The sequence below is a fragment of the Globicephala melas genome, chromosome 1 (assembly GCF_963455315.2).
Source record: "Globicephala melas chromosome 1, mGloMel1.2, whole genome shotgun sequence".
NCBI classification, from domain to species: domain Eukaryota; kingdom Metazoa; phylum Chordata; class Mammalia; order Artiodactyla; family Delphinidae; genus Globicephala; species Globicephala melas.
In genome coordinates this window covers 71357790-71378436 of record NC_083314.1, presented here as the reverse complement: position 1 = coordinate 71378436, position 20647 = coordinate 71357790, and the positions used below count along the sequence as shown (strand labels likewise).

General features: G+C 51.2%; 4 protein-coding genes across 7 annotated transcripts; 2 read left to right on the top strand and 2 right to left on the bottom strand.

Annotated features, from left to right (window-relative positions):
• The first annotated feature begins 47 nt into the window (after nucleotides 1-47).
• On the top strand, nucleotides 48-3589 carry FCER1G (Fc epsilon receptor Ig). Its single transcript, XM_030842292.3, has 5 exons — nucleotides 48-471; nucleotides 2329-2420; nucleotides 2581-2616; nucleotides 3050-3070; nucleotides 3225-3589. The coding sequence occupies exons 1-5, from the start codon at nucleotides 159-161 to the stop codon at nucleotides 3285-3287; spliced, it is 525 nt and encodes a 174-aa protein (XP_030698152.1). The 5' UTR covers nucleotides 48-158; the 3' UTR covers nucleotides 3288-3589.
• Nucleotides 3590-5926: 2337 nt separating this feature from the next.
• On the bottom strand, nucleotides 5927-6893 carry APOA2 (apolipoprotein A2). The gene is made up of 3 exons (XM_030842202.2): nucleotides 6842-6893; nucleotides 6444-6576; nucleotides 5927-6059 (listed from the first exon to the last, which is right to left on the bottom strand). Exons 1-3 carry the CDS (start codon nucleotides 6891-6893, stop codon nucleotides 5927-5929), a joined length of 318 nt encoding a protein of 105 aa, XP_030698062.1.
• A 1856-nt stretch (nucleotides 6894-8749) lies between these two features.
• TOMM40L (translocase of outer mitochondrial membrane 40 like) lies at nucleotides 8750-14731 on the top strand. 4 transcript variants are annotated; one of them, XM_030841880.2, is made up of 10 exons: nucleotides 8754-9074; nucleotides 9295-9545; nucleotides 9837-9904; nucleotides 10206-10298; nucleotides 10569-10670; nucleotides 10818-10923; nucleotides 11113-11235; nucleotides 11397-11473; nucleotides 11666-11768; nucleotides 11908-14730. In XM_030841880.2, exons 2-10 carry the CDS (start codon nucleotides 9431-9433, stop codon nucleotides 12045-12047), a joined length of 927 nt encoding a protein of 308 aa, XP_030697740.1. In that variant the 5' UTR covers nucleotides 8754-9074; nucleotides 9295-9430; the 3' UTR covers nucleotides 12048-14730. The 4 variants fall into 4 exon arrangements, with proteins under 4 accessions (XP_060153371.1, XP_060153380.1, XP_030697740.1 ...); XM_060297388.1 differs by lacking the exon at nucleotides 9837-9904 and having other exon boundaries at nucleotides 8750-9074; nucleotides 9395-9545; nucleotides 11908-14731; XM_060297397.2 differs by lacking the exon at nucleotides 9837-9904 and having other exon boundaries at nucleotides 8751-9074; nucleotides 11908-14731.
• Nucleotides 12772-18172, bottom strand: NR1I3 (nuclear receptor subfamily 1 group I member 3). The gene is given in 16 exon segments (XM_030841883.2): nucleotides 12772-12816; nucleotides 12818-12902; nucleotides 13762-13882; nucleotides 14062-14101; nucleotides 14103-14152; nucleotides 14155-14200; nucleotides 14464-14548; nucleotides 14550-14607; nucleotides 14808-14918; nucleotides 14921-14949; nucleotides 15173-15257; nucleotides 15260-15340; nucleotides 16515-16565; nucleotides 16568-16629; nucleotides 18067-18139; nucleotides 18142-18172. Coding segments are annotated over 16 exon segments (1053 nt in total).
• Nucleotides 18173-20647: the final 2475 nt, after the last annotated feature.

The following is a 20647-nucleotide window of genomic DNA, read 5'->3' as shown; positions in this document are numbered from 1 at the left end:
TTGGTAAACTCCTCAAATGAAGACTGGGTACAGAGTTCCAGGGGGGAGAGAAAGGGGCTATCATGGGGTCTTAGGGAATTTTGAGGGGCAAGTTATCAGAGCTCTGTCTCTGAACAGGGCTAGAGTGAGATGGCGGGTTTAGATAGCCTTTCCCAAGCATGGGTGTTGCCTCTTTCCACGGTAGCAGGGGCTTGGTCACTGAAGGACAGAGACGTAGGAGACCAGATCTCCTAGCTCCCTTGGTTGGCCCTTCCGGGAGCCGCCCGGTCTCTAGTGCAGGAAGGGGAAGGGGCCAGAGCTCAGAGGAAGGCGTGGCAGGAAGGGGGCAACGCTGTGGTCAGGGAGCCGCTCGCAGAGCACAGCTGCACGGTGCCGTCAGAGCGTCGGATCCCCAGCTCGCGGCCCCTCAGCCCCTGCCCAAGATGTTTCCAGCAGTGGTCTTGCTCTTAATCCTTTTGGTTGAACAAGCAGGTAAGAGGGTTTGGTGAGGGACAGTGAGCTGGGCTCCAGGGTTGGAATCAAGGGCATGTGTCTGAGGGCTGAGGCAGGGACAGACAGAGGGAGGCTGGCACTGGGAGGATGGGCACAGAGACCCTGCGGCTGGTCCTGCCCAGTCTCTGTCAGGGCGCAGGGCTTGTAGTTCCCTCCTTTCTTGTCCCCTTCTTACTTTTTCAGGACTGATACACATGTAAGTCTTCAGTTTGGCAGAGGAAGGGAGTGGGTGTATGACATGAAAAGCTGGTCTGGGGGAAAATTCTGTTTCTCATGATCAGCATTTTCTGTGGGGTGCCTTTGGTCTTCTCCATTGGGAGCTGACCTCTAGCTGGTTAAATAATATAAAGCCCCCTTCAGGAAGGCAGGGGCCTGTCCTTGTGTTTAGGAGTGAGGCAAGGGTAGTCAGATACGTGATTGCGGCTTCTGTGGGTCATCACTAAGGCACAGTTGATGTGAGGGTGGGGGCAGCGTACAGTGCCCAGTTCCAGAGAGCTAAACGTCAGCTGAGAAATGGAGGCAGAAATGGGAAGTCCTCTGCAGCTCTGAGGCTCCAGGCGTTCTCTAAACTCTCCTCGCTCTGTCTGGGTCGTCTATGTTTTGAAGAGGGATAGTTACAGCTGGGGTTCGGGTAGGAAGAGGTTAGTGAAACTTAAGGGAAAATGGGGAAGTTGGATGGACTGGGATGGAGTTCCACCAGCCCAGCTGTGAAGATGGAAGGACTGAGTGAGCGGCCAGTCTGCTGCCATGGGATGAGGGAGCAGGGACACTGAGGCATAAGAGAGAGGGCACGAACCTGGAACGCAGAAAACCTGAATTTCAATTCCAGCTCTGGTACTTCACACTGTGACCCTAAATGAATTACTTAGCTTTTCTGAGCCTTGGTTTCGTCACCTACAAAATGGCGATGATGTTTCCGTCACGGGGTAGTTTTGAGACTTATGTAATACCGTGTGTGAAAGAGTGTCACAGAATAAAACGTACTTCACCCATATGTCACATGCCCATGAGCCCTCTGATAGGGGTCAGAGCAGATAGAGGCTGGAGCTCAGACTTTATTTGATTTTTTTCCTTGCACGAAACTTCCTCTCTCAGTGGCCCAGGGTGAGTAACAGGGCAGAGTACCCGGAGCCGGAATCCATACAGCTTGTGGTCATTCCCTTGAGCCTGGGCTAAGACACTTGCTCAGCCTTATGTGCAGAGCCATCGGTATCTATAAGGCCAAGGAAAGCAGGCACCTTGTTTTTACATATTTAAGTGTCTTAGTTGGATGGGGGGGGGGGGACAGAAAGCGATGTGGCTGAGGCTAGATGACCCATAATAGAGTGATTGCCTTCCCTCCTTTCCTCAGCTCACATCCTTCCTGTCCAGCCCTTAGCAACAGGTCACAGGACTTAGCAGAGACACCCCTGTGGTTTCTTTGCTGAAATTTGTCACTGCCTCCACTCACTTGACCCCCCCTGGGCCGAGGTTTTGGTCTTGGCTCAGTGAACTCAAATGGGTCCCTTGAGGGCTGTGGAATGCTCAGTGGTGCCTGAGGAACCCACAGTGCTAAAAAGAGAGGGTTGGGGGCTGAGGGGGAAGCTCTCAACTCTCAGAACCTATAAGTTCCATCACAACAGAACAGTTCACACTTCCTGTCCTACCCCTAGCCTAGGGTGAGGAAGAAGAGGGAGAGGTGAGAGAAATAGGAATCTAGAGAGGAAGATGAAGTTTCTTCCCTGGGACGGTGCCCCTCCAAGTCCCGTCCTACCTCCAGAGCCCTTTCTTTCTCTCCTCTGAGCACCAGATCTTTCCTGCTGCCCCTGACCCCATGGGTACCCTCTGTCCCCTCAGCGGCCCTGGGAGAACCTCAGCTCTGCTATATCCTGGATGCGATCCTGTTTTTATATGGTATTATCCTCACCCTGCTCTACTGTCGACTCAAGGTAGGGCTGGGCAGCGTGGGATGAGGGCTGGAAGGAGAAGTGGGAGGGTGGTGGCAACATGGCTCCAAAGAGAGGGAATAAAAGGGGTTCCCCTACAACGTTTGGAGGTGGGGTTGGGCCACTAACTCCACCTTTACTGATGGCCTTTCCCCTACTCCAGCTGCAGGTGCGAAAGGCAGCTACAGCCAGCTATGAGGTATGGACCCTTCCTCAACTGGGTATCAACAATTTTTCAGTCTCTCAGCCCCTCTGGGGCTTTAGCCTTGGGATCTGCGGTCTCTGGGGGGCATGGGACTCAGGTGCTGATCTCTGTAAGCTTCAGAGGTCCCCCTCCTACCTCATCCTACCCACCCTGCCACCTAGCCAAATCACAAAATATTCAACAGGTGATGAGGAAGAGTCAAGTGTAGAGTGACAAGGCGTACGTGAGAGTGTTGTATGTTGTGTGTATATGTGTGTTGGTAGCCATATGGGCAAATGTGCATTCATGCCCCCGAGTACCCGTGGGAGTGCCCTCTAGCCCAAGGGGGCCAGCCACCCCTGGACAAATACCTCCTGGGGTAGGGAAGAAGATGCTGAGGGGCCCTGGAGATGTGGGTCTCTAATGCCTTGCCCTTTTACCTCTGCAGAAATCAGATGGCATTTACACGGTGAGTGAACCTGCCTCCCAACCCCAGTCCCAGGAAGTCAGCAGAAGAGGGTGGGCTTTTGAGTGAACTTTGGAAGGGGTAGGGCCTCTGGGGGTGGGTAGGAGGCCCTGTGATGGGCTCAAGCTCCTGACTGTCCTCTGACTTCCACCTCCAGGGCCTGAGCACCCGGAACCAGGAGACTTATGAGACCCTGAAGCATGAGAAACCGCCACAATAACTTTAGAACAGATGCCCTTGGTCGCTTCCTTCTTCCACTCTCCTCCCAGCCCTCGTAGCTGGCATCACATATGCCTCCCCGCCGTTAATGCCAGCTGACCCTATCCCTGTAATGACGCTATGCCCCCCATTAATAGACACCAGTGGTTCCTCCTCCCTGTCAAAGACCTCAGATGCTCTTCATTAATGTTTATATTCTAGTCTCACCTCTTTATGCCACCCTTCTCCGCTTCCCCGTCCCCAACTCCCACTAAACGATGGAAACGGAAGGCACTAACATCAATAAAGTTACCGCAGACTGGACTCTATTCATTCATTCATTTAACATACATTTCCTCAGCCTCTACTAGCCTAGGCTGGATACTGAAAATATCACAAGGCAAATTTAGTTCCTGACCTTCCATAACTCATAGTCTAATAGACCAGAGCTGTTCTGCTTGATTGAGGGATGAATGCTGACTGTGACTGGGGGAAGGATGAGACCCTTGACCCCCAGGCTCTCTAGCAGGGTGCTGGAGCAGGGAGTAATGTATTGGGGGTCTAGGCACATTCAGAGACATTTGAACCCAAGAAGTGACTTCCGCACCCAGCTTGGCCCTCTGTGTCTGACAACGGAAACGAGGTTGGGTTGCGGAGAAGCCTGGCTATCCAACCCCAAGTAGTCACCAGTCCAGATCAGAGTGGGCTTCAGGGAGCAGTGTGAGCGCAGCTCGCAATATACATGCCTATGGGCATTAGCATAGCTGAGAAGCCAAACATGCAGAAGGGATGGTGCGACTAAAGCTTGTGTGATGCTCCCAATGGAAGGTTTTATGGGAACCGTGTTTTCAGTGGATTCTGGGGCAAGAGGGACCTGAGGGAGCCAGGTCTGGGTTGGAGGAGGGTAAGGCAAAGGGGAACAAGTCAGGTCCAGATGGGAGGCCAGGTCCTCCAACTGCATGGGTGAGTGGTGAAGGAATCCCCCTTCTCAGTGCCTGTCCTGTTTTGAGGCAGGAATCCCTGGTAGTATCTGAATCCCATCCCAGCCCTGTCCAAATGGGTCCAGAGTCTCCAGGCTTACCCCTAGCAACCCCCTATGCTGGGCAATACTTTGTACTGCATGGTGACTTACACTTTTCAATGTGTTTTCCATCCTGTCGTACCATTTGATCCACTCATTAACACTGTGAGGAAATTCAGGCTCTTTGAAGTTAATTAACCTGTCCAATGTCGTCTTGCAAGTGACAGACAGATCTGTGTCCCTGCACGTTTTGCCACGTGAGGAAAAAATAAATAGATACTGAGAAAGAAAGGGGAAGAAAGTAGTCACGAGTGGTAAGGGTCTTAAAGCCCAGACTGAAGAGGTTGGTCAGCATACAGATGAGTGGGGGAGGGATACACTGGGAGTTTGGGATTGACATGTACACACTGCTATAGTTAAAATAGATAACCAACAAGGACCTACTGTATAGCACAGGGAACTCTGTTCAATACTCTGTAATAACCTAAATGGGAAAAGAATTTGAAATAGAACAGATACATGTATATGTATAACTGAATCGCTCTGCTGTACACCTGAAACACAACACCGTTAATCAACAAAACTCCAATATAAAATAAAAATTAAAAAAAATATATATATATATACAGAAGAAATTGGAGCTATCTCTGGTGTCTGGGGAAAAGGTGATTTCAGATGAGATATGACGAATGAGTCAGGGTAGAGAAGTAACTATTTTAAATATAAAGTGGAAGTAAACTTTTATTGGAAAATGCCCATTTTCCCATTTTGGGATTGTGAGTCTCCTGCATCAGTCCAGCCTGACCTCCATTCCATTTTGATTTAATCCAGGTATCACAGCTACCAAAATTTCTCAAGTCCCACATGTCCATCAAGTTGGAGACCTGTTAGGCCTTTAACTGGCTACCACGTCTACTAGCTCCAGGCTCTAAGACGGCTACCACAACTTGGGCCAGTTCCATGAATAGCACCCAGGTAATAGTGGGGGACAGGCTTGGAATGGGTGTTCCCAGACAGGGGGTCTAGGTGAGAGGTTTCAAATGGAAGGATTAGAGCGCCTTCAGGGAGAGGAGTCTTTTATTGAAGGATGGGGGAAAGCACAGTGTTCCCCTGGCTCAGAAGGGAAGGGAGGGGCCTTGGGTGACACCTTTCATTTTGGGGAAGATTTCTCCTCTTCATAGTATGACAGAGGAAATTCTGAAGGGTGCTCTCATTTCCCGTGACCTTCAGGAGTCTAGGGATTCAGTTCATGAATCTTTTCATGCCTTTCAAGGTACCATGTCCACGGCAAAGTCTCTTTAGTTTCTCCTGCAGGGCCATTCCCAGGCCTGTAGAAAAATCCCTGGGGTTTGGTGAAGAGTCACAGGCACCCCTACTCTGTCATTTCCATCACTGGTCTCTTCAACCCTTTCTCCACCCCTTCACACCAAAACCCCTCTCCTGTAAGAAGCAGATTTCTCTTTGTTCTCCCTCCTCCTCTTCCTCCACTACCCCTACTTTTCCCAGTCCCCAAAACATACCAGGCTCACAACTTGATTCCTTCAATATTTATCGTAGAAAACAAGGAGTAGGTAGGAAGAGGAGCTCTAGGCCTGGCCAGTGGGTGTTCCAGGGGCCAGCTGGGGATGGAAGACAACAGTCTAGGCAACGCACTGGCAACAGGCAACAGGCGATGTTTTGAGGTCCAAAATACTGTCCAAGAAGTTAACCAGATCAGTTCCAGCCTTCTTGACGAGGGGCGTCAGCTGCTCCTGTGCCTTCTCAAAGTAGGCCCTGGATATGTGAGGGATTAGAAGTCAGGATGAGGGACTGGTAGGGGCCTTCTTGGTAGTGGGAGGTGAGACCCAAGTCCCCAAACCCTAGTGCCTGGTCTATCCTGGCATGGCAAAGCTCCTAGGGGGAGAGGCAAGCCCTCCGCTGGGCAGAGATAGAGATAGAACAGACCATACAGATAGAAATTCAAAGCCCAGTTCCCGCTACCCCTGTCTGTCCAAGAGGTCCATGGGATCTGTGGGGTGATGAAGGAATTTTCTCTACAATTTAAACCTCATCCTCCCTAACCCCCACCCCTTAGCTCAGTCTTCTGGAGGACCTCCCAGCTTCCCCTCTTTCTCTCCATAGCCCCCTGGTCCATGAACCCCCTTTGTTGAGACTTACTTGGCCTGGTTTGGAAGCTCTGAGCCCTTGGCCTTCTCCAGCAGGTCTTTGCCGTAGTCGGTCGCAGTCTGGAAGTACTGAGAGAACAGGCTCTGCAGATTCGGCAGCTCTGCCTGTCTCCGAACCAAAGCCCCTGCACACACACACACACATCCTCAGCTGAGTCCCCAACAATGAGTCCCACATCTCTGCCAGTATTCAGCCTCAGCTCTCAGCTCTCTCCCCAAACAGGTATCCAGCTCCAGGTCTTTGGATGCACTTTTCTGGACTTTAGAGAGGGAATGATTTTTCTTTTAAGCTCTCTGGTTGCCAGACCTGGGCCTAGGAGAACAGACAGATGGGCAGCTAGGACCCAAGCACCTTTTCCTCCTTGGGACCCCTCTTCATAACACACCCACCTTCAAGGCTACAGATGGTAAGGAGCAACACAGTCATTGGAAGCAGCTTCATGGTGTTAATGGAAGGGAAATTGGCCTGCGAACAGGTGAGGGCAGGGAAGGTCACTGAAGCGAATGGGCTTCAGCCCCTCCCCAGAGACCCCTACCTACATGTCCACGCCAACCTGTTTCCCTCCCTTTCTACAGTTAAATCTTTGGATGCTGCCCACACCTCTTACTCCCTTACTTTACCTAGTCAGCGTTGCTGTCCTTGCCGTCTGTGCCTGGCCTGGCTAGGGAGGCAGGGGCTATATATCTGTATGCTTCCCCACCCCCCTGTCAGGTGACAAGTACTTTGGAGGAGTCCAGGGGGGCAGGAGCTATACTGGAGTAAACAAGTTAGAGAAATGCGGGGAGGAGAGAACAGCACGTGGGGGACTCATGGTGACGGGGTAGGAGGCAGGGGGTGCAGGCCTTAATGGATGCCAAGGGGTATACTTTAGGCTTATTCAGGATCCATTCCTTTGGGGCCTGGGCCCAGTAGTCCTTGGATTTGAATGCTTCAGGAAGCAGGATTCCTAGGTTTTTTTTCTCTGGAAAGCTCTGACATATCAAGCCCTCAGCCCCTGGTATCTTTGTCCCATTATGGGTATATTTCATCTCCCAACCCTATCCCCCATCACTGCAACTTGGCAGAGAGGTACTGGGGAACAGAAGAAAGGACATAAAATCAGAGACGGGGTGAGGGGAATGCAGGTTAGGACAATAAAGGTTAGGGCCAGAGGCCAGGTGTGATTGACTCTGTACCTTTTTGAGTTAATGTGTAACGAATGAGATGGGAGAGAAAACACTGGAGCCGATCAGTGAGCACAGCCCACCCCCAATAAAACAAATTCAGAAAGCAGCCGGTGCCCTCCCCCTGAATTGGAGCGCTCTGGCGGGAAAAGAGGTGAATGAGAGGCTTCTACCAAGGATAAAGGTTGAAGGTCTCTGGGCATTTGATCACCTTACCGGTTCCAGGCAGTGGTCAGCCAATATGAGTCAGCAGGAGCCAAAGCAGCCCTCTGACCAAGGCCCTGACCCTTGTCCCAGCCCTGACTGTGAGGGAAGGCAGAGGTGCATTCCCCAGGCCCAAGGAATTTGGGTGAAACCAGCTAAATAGATATCAGAAGTATCTGTATCTTTCATCCTTTTGCCCTCAAAGTATACGTAGAGCATTCCTGGGAGATGGGAGTGGTGATGTGAGAGCTAGTGGGGAGGCGACCAGAGCCTAAGAAATCTTATTCTATCTTCAGCTATTCCCCTGTGGAGCACTTGGTTCTTGAAGGGCACTCCATTGACTTGTCTGTAGCTTTGGAGTGGAGCGCATTGAGGGCAGGAGTCCATATTCCTCGATTTTATTTGCCAACTCTGCCTAAGGAACCAGGGAAGGAAGGATTAACTTCAGGGGTCAATTGTTTCAGGGAATAGTTCTGCTAGAATTAAGGCTGCAGCCCCTGTTCCTCTACCCCAAATTCTCACACCCATTCCCATTCTACCAAGAGGACAAGAGCGCCAACTTTGAGAGGTGCAGACCTCCAGGAGGGAAGTGTAGGTCCATTTGCCTACGGAGAGCTGTACCTGTGCGTCGAACTCATTTGGAGGTGTACTGTGTACTGTTCAGGACTGCGAGGGGGAGTCCCCAGGGCCTGGGAGGGTGGGGGGCGCCTAGGGGTGTTCCGAAGCGGTGTTCGAAAGAAGTTTTCACAGTCGTTCCCTCCGCCACCCTTCACAAAACGCGTCTCCAGGCTATATGGTGGAGGGAACTTCAGTGGCTCAAGCTCCAAGATACTCCCTCTAGTGTCTTGCACGCTCAAAGGTTTTTCCCGACCTTGGAAAGGCAGGGCGATCTAAGGCCATCTACTTGAGTAAGTCTAAGCAGCTACCAGCAAGTCCCGTCTGTCTCTGCAGTGCCGGGTTGGAGCTCTCATGATGAGAGGTCTGCCACTCCTTTGCGTCCTCCTCTCCCACTGGCCCATGCTCAGCGGCCAGGCAGCCTTTTTTTTCGTTTTTTTTTAATCGATTGGGCGGAGCCCAATCACGGGAGGGTTGGGTCTCTGAAACCTTTTTTTTTCGCCCGGTTCCAAGATGGTGTTCATGACTACGCTGGGAATGCAACGTGAAGCCGCAGTTCTGCCATCATTCAAGATGGCTGCCCCCATCAAGATGACCGGGGTGTGCCTGGGGGAAAGGGGCAGCATGATGGTATGAGACGGTAAGGGTTATTGCTCCATTGCAAACCTCACCTTGAGGCATAGGAATGAAGAGCAGAAAGGCTAGGAAGCTGGGTGAGGTCTGTGGTGGAGGCTAGGATTAGAGAGTGGGGGAGGGTACAGGGGTGACAGGTGGGGGTGAGGGATTAAAGATGGGATGGGAGTGTGCCTGGGGTTCAAGCTCCCCACCGGTGCCCTCTCCCCCCACTTTTCCTGTTCCAGGTCTAGCGTCGGACCATGTGGAAGTTTCTGGGACTGGGGAGCCGGATAATGGGGGGTGGGGCCCGTGCGGGGTAGAGGGAGCAATAGCGTCCTTTCCCAGGCGAACCCCGGCCCCTCCCCTGACCTCTGGACTGAAATGGGGAACACATTGGGCCTGGCACCGATGGGGGCTTTGCCCCGCCGGAGCCCCCGTCGAGAGGAACCTCTCCCCAACCCTGGGAGCTTCGATGAGCTGCACCGGCTATGCAAAGGTGAGAACTTGGCATCTAGGTGTCTCAAGTTGAAGGGGCAGAGAAGGGGAGGGTCTTGAATGGTGGGTGTCCAGTGATGGGAGCAGAAAAGGGGAGATCACAGCTGGGGCGGGCAGCCTCAGGGAGGATCAGGTGCTCAGTGCAGCGGAGCACTTCCTGTTACAGGACTTGAAAGGAGGTCAATTCCTCCAAAGCAGTTTCTATGGGATTGAAAGGGGAGAGTACTTCATGGGGTAGGGGTTCCTTGCCTGTGCTTATTCCTTCCCTTCCCCTCCCCTCCACCCACTTCAGATGTATTCCCAGCACAGATGGAGGGAGTGAAGCTCGTTGTCAACAAGGTTCTGAGCAGCCATTTCCAGGTGCTCCCACTTTTCTGGCCCCTCCTTTCAATTCCTCCCTGCCTGTCTCTGGATCCTCTTCTCCTTTCCTTTGTGCTCCAGCCTTAGCCAGGCTATATGGGACAAAAGAGAGAGAATATGGGGGCTCTCTTTACTTTCTTTGCCTGTGGGACTTGTTGCTTTTAATCTGGTGACCCTCTGTATGTGTTGTAATGTTTGGGTTTCTTAAAAGACCTGCTGGATGGGGACAAGATGAAGGGTGGGATGGGGGATTGAAATAGAGCAGAGATGCTCTCTCCTCCATTAACTTCTCTTTCCTTAGGTGGCTCACACTGTGCACATGAGTGCTCTGGGCTTGCCGGGCTATCACCTCCATGCGGCCTATGCAGGGGACTGGCAACTTAGCCCAACTGAGGTGAGGGCTCCACACACCTGGGTTATCTCCCTAAAAGCCCAGCTAGGACCCAGGTGTAGAGAAGGAGGAAATGTGTGTGTTATGAGGAAGAATGGGCAGGGCACCTCCTCTGTGTTTCTTGGGAGAGGGTGGGGAAGCATTTGTGATGAGCTGGGAGTTTGTCCTTGTGGCTCCACTAGGGGGCGCCGGGTACCGTTAAAGAAATCCTACATTTGGATTAGAGTGAGTGGTGCCACCCAGGTCAGTCTTACTCTGGACACTCTTCAACAGGTGTTCCCCACTGTGGTCGGGGACATGGACAGCAGTGGCAGCCTCAACGCCCAGGTCCTGCTCCTCTTGGCAGAGCGGCTCCGAGCGAAGGCTGTCTTCCAGGTGACCCACGGTTCCTGCCTTCATCTACTGAAGCATTTCCTCTTTCTGCCCCATGAGTGTCCTGCTCTGGGGGCTCAGGGAGAGGAGCAGAGGCAACAGTGATCATAAAGAGGGAGGGAGATTTTACTTCTCCCTCTCCCTACCCAGACGCAGCAGGCCAAGTTCCTGACGTGGCAGTTTGATGGCGAGTATCGGGGAGATGACTACACAGCCACTCTGACCCTAGGAAATCCTGACCTGATTGGGGAATCGGGTGAGGAATTGGTACAGGGTTCTTTTTGTCTTGGCTGCCCACTTGCTAATGCTGGCTATGCCTCTTCATGGTCTGTACAGTTCAGAGATTAGAAAAGAAACTTTCTGGGGCAGGCTGGGGTGGGGGGCTGCTGGGGGTGAGGTAGAGGGCCTGTCTCTGTGAGTGACTCCATGTCTCCCCACCCCACAGTGATCATGGTTGCTCACTTCCTGCAGAGCCTCACTCATCGGCTGGTGTTGGGAGGAGAGCTAGTTTATCACCGGCGGCCAGGCGAAGAGGGGGCCATTTTGACACTGGCTGGGAAGTACTCGGGTATGGGGTGAGGAGGAATAGTGACAGGGAGGGAAATTCTGGACTTGGCTGGGGTCCTGGCCTGTGTTCTATTACAGTAACGCTCCTTTTCACTTGTACTTTGGTTTTTTATTTTTGTGTGTGTGTGTGTGTGTGTTTTTGTCGTACTTCGGTTTTGACAGCTGTACACTGGGTAGCTACCTTGAATGTGGGATCAGGTGGGGCCCATGCAAGTTATTACCACAAGGCAAATGAACAGGTGAGTCTACTGATCCCATCCCCTGCCGCAACGAGTCCCTCCCAACCTCCACAGGCCCTGCTGACCCACTATTCTTCCTACCCTCGCTACATATACGTTTCATGCGCCCCTCCATTCTGCTGATCCCCTGTCAGGACTCCTCTAGTCTTCACTGAGACAGATCCCTCTCCCATCCTTGCCCATGGTTCTCAGGTTCAGGTTGGAGTGGAGTTTGAGGCAAATACGAGGCTACAAGACACAACTTTCTCCTTTGGTTACCACCTGACTCTGCCCCAGGCCAACATGGTATTTAGAGGTGAGGGTTATTCAGATGACATTCGGAGGTGCTGAGGGATTGGGGTGGGGGGCAGCGGGAGGGAAGCTCCGCCTTCCTCTGCTGGCCCCTTTCTCCGAGCCCTGTTAGATAACCTAGTGTATATTCTCTTCCCCAACAGGCTTGGTGGATAGTAACTGGTGTGTGGGTGCTGTGCTGGAGAAGAAGATGCCCCCGCTGCCCGTCACCCTCGCCCTCGGAGCCTTCCTTAATCACTGGCGCAACAGATTCCACTGTGGCTTCAGCGTCACTGTGGGCTGAGGTTGTCCCAGAGCCAGCCCCCATAACAGCTGGAACCTCTCAGTCAGGTGCCCTGGGGCCAGGAACTAGGCCCCTCTCAAGAGCCCACCTTGCTGGGTGACCTCTAGGTCCCAGGAGCAGAGTGGGGACAATACATGCCCTCCTCAGAACTGGAGCTGCCACAGAGGCAGCTGCTGAGGCAGTGGTTTGAGGCTCCCACCTCTGCCATCAGCCCCAGTTTCATCTTCCCATACTCTTATGGCTCTGGACTAAGGGAGAAGAATTAACGGGTCTGTCTGGCTGCATTTTCTCCCCTCACTCCCACCTCCTTCATTTCCTTATGGATTAAAGCTCCTAGCCTCTTCCTCTTCAGAGCAGAAAAATCTGCATGGCATTAGCTCCCATCCTGTTTTCCATCCCAGAGTTTCCCAAGGCTGGGAAAGAAGGGCTGAAGGGCTAAATCTTTGACCCCAGAAAGTGGGGCCCACCTATTCCCAGACGGAGCTTCTTTACCTCTTAGCCCTGAGGCTTCCTCCTTCCCCATCTTCTGTGCTTCCAGAGAACAACTTTGTCCCCGTGGCCACCCCTCATTCTCCCCATTACCGCATGAAGAGGCAGACATTGCTTTGATCTTTCACTGCAACCAGTGGGCTCCCTGTTTACTGGCTCCAGCCTCTGGTCCGAGCATTCTCCCCTTTCCAGTCCAGCGTGTCCAGGTGGTCTGGGGAAGGAGGCGGACTGGGCCTCAGCTGCAGGTCTCCTGGAGCAGTGGCACCATGGTGGACAGTCCCCTGGATGTTCTCGATTTGGTACCAACATGCATTGTTAATGCTTCGGAGATCAGCCAACCGGCCCAGCAGCTTCGCGTATAGAAACCTTTGGGGTCACCAGGGAAGGAGAAGAGAGATAGGCAGCTGAGAGTCTTGTCCTGAGGCCCTGACCCCCTAAACTGCCTCTCTGTGAAGCTAGGTCTGAACATTAGGGAAAATATGCTCTGATGTGACAAATGTATCAGAAGCTCCAAAGGTCCCCAGTGGGGCCTCTATCTGACACTGACTTCTCTCACCATGCCGTTTTTCTTGAACCCAGAGCTCAGAGGGCCGAGTGTGAAGGAAGCCCCAGACTTTGCCAGATATTCAGCTGTGTGGAATCCGAGGATCTGGCCTTCTAGAGCAGGTTCTAGAAGGTGGGTGTGTTCTATGGTATAAAGCAACCCTCTTCTGGCCAAACTGGCACATTGAGGAATAAGCAAGACAGAAGTGGAGTGCACTTCAGAGCCTGGTTAGATCATGGACTGTTGAACCAGGGGCTGGCGTTGGCCATGAAACTGAATGACCATAACTTCAAGGGGAATGAAAAAGGAATTGGACCAATGGAGAAGGAGGGGAAGGGCCAAGGAAAGAGAGTGAACAAGATTCTTGAAAGTCTGTTTTAGGCTGGAGGAGTTGGATTGGTGAGGTGATGGATGTCATCAATCTCAGGAATGCTATTATACCGAGCCTGTGAGCTACTACTTTGCATCTCTCCTGAATAAAAAAATCTGGGAAAAGTGAGATGAAACAGCAGTAGGAGCAATTTGAATGCCGGAACTCTATGAGATGGGAGGGAAGGACTAGACCCTCAGGGGCCCTGGTTTCCCAAAGGAAAGGACAGTAAAAGCACTCATCCTGAGTTCAGTGTCTCCCTAACTCCTTCCCACCCTGGCGCAGGCTCCACGTGTCCAGTCCCACTGTACCGGTCCCGGGGATTTTGCTGCTGGCCTTTGATATAGCTCTGCAGAGTCAGCGCTATCTCCTCTTGCAACTGATCAGTCCCCTCTCTCTGGGTTATCCCAGGCCGGTCTGTAAGATAGGGAGTGGGGAAGGACAAGGTGGGAGGTTGCGGGTGGCCTGCATGGTGCCCCGGGGAGCCAAGACTGGGATAGACCCATTCCACAGGTTTGAAGACTAAAAGGCCTGGATGGATGGATTCAAGGAGCTGGGAGTTTGGGCAGAGGTGGTGGAACAAAAGCTTCTGGGCTTTGAGGGATGCTTCCCGGGAGAGAAGAGGGCCATGGCAGCCACGAACGCATACTCCAGGCTCCTGGAGCTGCAGTTGGCGCAGTGTCCTATGGAAACAGAAGAGAACTCCAAAAACTCTTCCTGGAACCCCACTGTGGGTTCCAGGGACACGGGCTTCAGTAGTTGTGTCACACGGGCTTCGTAGTTGTGGCTCTCGGGCTCTAGAGCACAGGCTCAGTAGTTGTGGCGCACGGGCTGAGTTGCTCCGCGGCATGTGGGATCTTCCCGGACCAGGGCTCGAACCCGTGTCCCCTGCATTGGCAGGCGGATCCCTAACCACTGCACCACCAGGCTTAGGAGCCTTCAGGTCACCTCGCCACATACCATACCGAAGGGATGCATGTCCTCTACTGTTCTAGCACCATCTCACCATGCACTCCATCTTCTACTGTGTAGCAAAGAAGCCCGCAGAGGAAGTTTTGTGTTTGGAGACACAAAGTGGCATTGAGTGCAATGTGACATTTCTACAGCTGCTTCCTTGAGAAGGGAGATCTGGTCCTCCATGGGCCAGAGCAGGAAACCTGCTCTTTAGACTCTAGCCTGAACTTCAGAGAGGGAGAGGAACTCCCAGTTGAAAGCTGGGAATTCAAGACCTGCTACTTGAAAAGGCTGAGGGAAGGGTTAGTTTGGTTAGTGACCTTTTTTGGGGGCGGGGGTGGTGGTGAGGGTGGGATTATAATTTATTGGAGTGTTTTCTTCCTGAAAGGTAAGGGGAGGTCACATACCGAAAGGGGCAGGTCCTTGGTGAGCCTGATGATTTGCTGTACCATGAACGTGTTGATGTCTGCGAAATGTGTGAGCAGAGGCAGTGCAGGGAACTGGGTGGACAGCGCTGGTGATGGAGGAACAGATGAGCTGGAGGCTGCAGAGATCAGAGCCTGGGTGAGAGGCCCCGGTCCTAGCGATCTCTTTTAGGCCTCTCCAGCTTTATCTTGGAAGGGTTCCGGGCTAAGGAGTCTGCCTCGGCTGGGGTTCTGGAGAAGTCCTGTCCTCAATTGGTGCGTGGCACGCGGCCCCCTCCCTCAGGCCAGCCTCCTTGGGCACTCTTTTGGTCATATTTCAGCTTGAATCCTGGAAATGCTCTCCCTGAACTGCACGAACTGGTCAAACATGGCGCCCACGTGGCGAACTTGGGCCCCCAGCAGTGTCTGGAGTAGCTCTTTCTCCTCAGCTGCATCGATGCTTGCCGTGCCCGCCGCTGGGCCTGTCTTGCTTACCGCAACGCCCGGGCTTCTGCCGATGCGATCATTGTGCCTGGGGAAGGGGTGTGACAAAACTATTGAGACTAGCAGAGAGCACCTTCCTCTGTCAGCCCCTGGTCTGGGGCCCTCGGACACTGCGTAATGAAGGACGCGGGGAGGGAGGAGAGTTCTTGAGGCCTCCTTGGGCTTGGCTGAAGTCCCAGGGGCTCCAGGTGGTAGGGGATTCCTGTACACTTTCCCCGACCTGTGAGGCACTGCAGCAGAAAACAATGCACTGTGGGAAGGAAAAAAAGGATGGACAATAAAGTGGGAATAGTATAAGGAGATGTTTGACTTCTGGGGGAGCACTGAAGAGGGAGGGCTTGTGATACCAAAAACATCACCCTATGTTTGCATAGCTTTATAATGTCAAAGCTTCTGAGGTTAAGTCTCACTGAATGAAACAATCCTGTGGGTGGAGAGGGCAGGTGTTATTATCCATATTTTTCAGAAACAGACTGACATTCCAGTGACAGGTCCAAGGTCACAAAATACTTAACGTGATGTAGACTGAATTCAAGATTTTTTGACTTCTACAGTTTCCTTTCCACTGCTCCATATTGAAAAGCAGTGTGACGTCATGGAGAAAGCAAGGGTCTGGTGAATACTGACTCTACAACTTTTCAGCCGAGTGGACTTGGACAAGTTGATTTCTGTTACTTTAAGTTGTGAATATGAGTTACATTATCTTTTGGGGGCAGAGCCTTATTACCTGGCACAGAGGAAAAAAACATTAAATAATTCAACAATTATCAAGTACCTACTAAGTGACAGGCACTCTATTTGAGAGATGGAAGAGTAAAATCAAGCCATATAAATATCTAGGGGAAGAGCATTCCAGGTAGAGGCAATGGCGAGTGCAAGTATAAGTTACAACAGTCTTGAGAAGAGTGTGCTTGGTGTATTTGAGAATGGCATTGACGTCAGTGTGGCTGGGATGGGTTGAGCAAGGGGAAGAGTCGGAAGTGAAATCTGAGAGGTGGTATGGAGGAGCTGGCCCATGAGATCATGGACCATAAGAGAGAGGAGGAGCCCTTGGAGGTTTTGAGCAGAATAGTGACATTGTCTGACTTGTTTCACAAAGCTTACTCTGCCTGCCCTGTGGAGAATACGCTGTGGGAACAAGGGCAAAGCATAGTCAGTGGAGGAACATAGTGGATTCTCGGGATGGAAAGGGGCCAACTCACTGTCCTTCTTCATGCCAGCATCTAGGCACTTCTGCAACCTGCAGGCTGGGCCTTGTTGACCTTCCAGCTTCCAGCAAAGGGGCACGTGAGACCTGTGCTTTTGCTGACTGTTTGCCTGAGAAGACAGAGACATTGTGAGGGTTGGGGATGGCAGCGAGCAGGTAGGTATGTGAGGGGCTGAAATGAAATGGTCAAAAAGAAACTATGGGGCTTCCCTTTTGGCGCAGTGGTTGAGAGTCCGCCTGCCGATGCAGGGGACACGGGTTCGTGCCCCAGTCCGGGTCGCACATGCCGCGGAGCGGCTGGGCCCGTGAGCCATGGCCGCTGAGCCTGCGCGTCTGGAGCCTGTGCTCCGCAACGGGAGAGGCCACAACAGTGAGAGGCCCGCGTACCGCAAAAAAAAAAAAAAAAAAACTATGGTGAGAATTCCCTGGCAGTCCAGTGGTTATGAAACAGGAGGGAAGGGGGCAGGGCACAACCTTTGAAAGAATGACATAGCCCAAGGACATGACATAAACTGATTAGAACCAAATGGGTCCAAGATGGCAGACAAGTCGAGTTCCACTAGACCTTGAGCCTCAGTATACGCTCACTGTAACACATCAGCAAGCTAAATGACACACCCACAGGGCCATGACAGTTCCCAGGCCCACCTGGGATCAAAAAGTGGGCGGTGGTCCAATTCCTGGAAATCCCCACCCCTTCCTGAAATAGCTGGAATACTCCTCCCACTCATTAGCATATGAAAATACCCACCGCTATAAAAACTGACAACCCCAGACCCTGGTGCCTTTTCTCACCTTCTGAGGTGGCCCACACTTTGTGTGGGGAGTGCGTTTCTCTCTAAATAAATCCATTTCTTACCTATTGCTTTGTCTCTCACTGAATTCTTCCTGTGATGAGACATCAAGAACCTGAGCGTCGTTAAGTCCTGAAACCAGGTATGTGATCTCAGTTGGAAGACCGTAGGTTTTGGCCGGGTTCGAGTCCTGGCCGAGAGGGTTCAAGTCCCGATCTGGGTCTAGGCTGGGTTCGAGTCCCAATCTGAGGCGCACCATTTCAGTTAGGACTATGCGCTTTCACCGCCGAGGGCCTGGGGTTCAATCCCTGGTTGGGGAACTAAGATCCCGCAAGGCAAGTGGCCAAAAAAAAAAAAAAAAAAAAAATCTGTGGTGACATGGGCTACTCTGAGCTGTGCCCAGAGGTCCCTAGGGGTAGAGAGGATACAACGCATCTCAAGCATTTCCAGGGGGGCACAGAATCAGTCAGGAGAGCCTAGTTGGTGCTGTACTAGTTTGGTGCTTTGCAGGTAGTGAGTACCCTTGACCAAGGGGTTGTGTCCATAGGACAAGCACTCAGCCTTCCCTCTGTTATTTTGCCTCATGTTTATACAAGTGTTGAGGTTGGCAGTTTGCAGCGTGCTAGCCACAGGGTAGTCAGGCTTCAAGATGCAGGAGTGATGTAACTGGACAAGCTTGGGCATGTGCCAGGGCTTAAAGGCTGCCTGGCAGGCAGTTTGGGAGGGCGTTTCTGCTGGGGAGGAGGTTCTCACCTGAAGAAACCCTTGCAGTCCTCAGAAGTCAGGGCCTGGAAGGGATGGCCTGTGGCTCAGTTCCTGCACACACACAATTCCTCTGCTCATCCTCCTCACGGACCATGGCTTCAGGTGTTGCAGTGGCTGTCACAGGCCCCTGAATGTCAGAGGGGTTATCAGTCGGCTCTGGACCACCCTTGACCTTCTTCCCCTTCTGCAGAGCCTCTTCCCAAACCTGCCCTCGGCCTGACCCCCTGCATTATCTGCACTTAATTGCTTTTAGTCTCTGGACCCCGAAAGTTTTCCTACCTGCTTCTCTTCCCACTCTGACTCTGCTTTCTCCTTGAGCTCAAGAGCTGCTAGTGTTTAGAGTTAGGGATTACGGCCCTCAGTATCTGGAAAACAAGGATAGAAACTGCTCCTTATCAGATCCATGTAGATGTTCCCTATTGCTGAGGAGAGAGGGAGAGAGCAAGCTTTTTCACATGACGTATGTCAACAGTAAAAGAATAGGCATGGGCTTCCCTGGTGGCACAGTGGTTGAGAGTCCGCCTGCCGATGCAGGGAACACGGGTTTGTGCCCCGGTCCGGGAAGATTCCACATGCCGTGGAGTGGCTGGGCCCGTGAGCCATGGCCGCTAAGCCTGCACGTCCGGAGCCTGTGCTCTGCAACAGGAGAGGCCACAACAGCGAGAGGCCCACTTACCGCAAAAAAAAACACAAAAAAACAGAAAAACAGAATAGGCATTACAATTGTACAAAGCTCCCAAAAGGAAAGTTCTTCAAAAGAGACTGGGGGCTAATTAAGGGCTTATGTAAAGAGCTAGAAGAGGTCCCACTTCCCGAGAAGGGAAGGCTGAGAATTAAATCAGAATAGCCTCTAAAACATTAGATATATGGGATTGATCTGGGGCCTCTTGCACCAGAGCTGGCATCATGGGAGTGCCTTGTGCAGTCACACAGGCTCTGTGCTCAGAGGAATCTTGGGCTTGGTTTAATGCTCTGATATTGCCACTGTCTTGAAATTCTTTTTTTTTAAAATAAATTTATTTATCTATTTTTGGCTGTGTTGGGTCTTCGTTGCTGTGCACGGGCTTTCTCTAGTCATGGTGCGTGGGCTTCTCATCGCGGTGGCTTCTCTTGTTGCGGAGCATGGGCTCTACGCGCTCGGGCTTCAGTAGTTGTGGTACTCGGGCTCAGTAGTTGTGGCACACGGGCTTAGTTTCTCCGCGGCATGTGGGATCTTCCCGGACCAGGGCTCGAACCCGTGTTCCCTGCATTGGCAGGTGGATTCTTAACTACTGTGCCATCAGGGAGGTCCTGTCTTGAAATTCTTAATGATGTTTGAACAAGGAGCTTTGCATTTTCATTTTTCAGTGGGCCCTGCAAATTATGTACCTGGTTTGTATAGAGCCAAGATGAAGGACATCTAATTAATAAGTTTAAGAATCAGAAGTAGGAGCCTTCACTGGGGTTGTCTAGTGCTCAATAGACACTGAAGAATATTTTTGCAAGTGTAAAGAGTGTGTATGTGTCCAGATGGCCAAGAGGCAGTTGAAAATATGCTCAACATTGCTAATTATTAGAGAAATGCAAATCAAAACTGTCATGAGATATCACTTCACACCAGTCAGAATGGCCATCATCAAAAAGTCTACAAACAATAAATGATGGAGAGGGTGTGGAGAAAAGGGAACCCTACTACACTGTTGGTGGGAATGTAAATTTGTGCAGCCACTATGGAGAACAGTATGGAGGTTCCTTTAAAAAACTAAAACTAGAGCTACGGTATGATCCAGCAATCCAACTCCTGGGCATATATCTGGAGAAAACCATAGTTTGGAATGATACATGCACCCCATTATTTATTGCAGCACTGTTTACAATAGCCAAGGCATGGAAGCAACCTAAATGTCCATCGACAGATGAATGGATAAAGATGTGGTACATATATACAATGGAATATTACTCAGCCATTAAAAAGAATGAAATAATGCCATTTGCAGCAACATGGATGGACCTGGAGATTATCATACTGAGTGAAGTAAGTCAGACAGAGAAAGACAAATATGATATCGTTTCCACATGGAATCCAAAAAATGATGCAAATGAACTTATTTACAAAACAGAAACAGACTCACAGACAGAAAACTTACGGTTACCAAAGGGGAAAGATGGGAGGGAAGGATAAATTGGGAGTTTGGGATTGACAGGTACACTCTACTATATTTGAAATAAATAACCAACAAGGACCTACTGTATAGCACAGGGAACTCTGCTCGGTATTCTGTAATCAGCTAAATGGGAAAAGAATTTGTAAAAGAATTGATATATGTATATGTATAACTGAATCACTTTGCTGTACACCTGAAACCAACACAACATTGTAAATCAACTATAGTCCAACATAAAATAAAAATTTTAAAAAATTTAAAAGGTGGGAATTTCTAAAAGAAAAAGTGGGTATGTGTGTATACACATACACATGCACTCTCTCTCCCAATGTTTATGAACAGAAGAAGTAATTTCAAAAGCTATTTGGATGTTTTGGGGATGGGTAACATGTTGGATACATCTATGTTGGATAACTCCGATCCCA

Coding starts and splice junctions, on each gene's coding strand:
- FCER1G (XM_030842292.3), top strand. CDS start 159: ATGGGTGTTGCCTCTTTCCACGGTAGCAGGGGCTTGGTCACTGAAGGA. Junction 2,617..3,049: donor CAGCTACAGCCAGCTATGAG/GTATGGACCCTT, acceptor TTACCTCTGCAG/AAATCAGATGGCATTTACAC. Junction 3,071..3,224: donor AATCAGATGGCATTTACACG/GTGAGTGAACCT, acceptor TTCCACCTCCAG/GGCCTGAGCACCCGGAACCA.
- APOA2 (XM_030842202.2), bottom strand. CDS start 6,893: ATGAAGCTGCTTCCAATGACTGTGTTGCTCCTTACCATCTGTAGCCTT. Junction 6,577..6,841: donor TACCATCTGTAGCCTTGAAG/GTGGGTGTGTTA, acceptor GTGTGTGTGCAG/GGGCTTTGGTTCGGAGACAG. Junction 6,060..6,443: donor GAGCTTCCAAACCAGGCCAA/GTAAGTCTCAAC, acceptor TCACATATCCAG/GGCCTACTTTGAGAAGGCAC.
- TOMM40L (XM_030841880.2), top strand. CDS start 9,431: ATGGGGAACACATTGGGCCTGGCACCGATGGGGGCTTTGCCCCGCCGG. Junction 10,671..10,817: donor GAGCGAAGGCTGTCTTCCAG/GTGACCCACGGT, acceptor CTCCCTACCCAG/ACGCAGCAGGCCAAGTTCCT. Junction 11,236..11,396: donor ACTGGCTGGGAAGTACTCGG/GTATGGGGTGAG, acceptor CGGTTTTGACAG/CTGTACACTGGGTAGCTACC.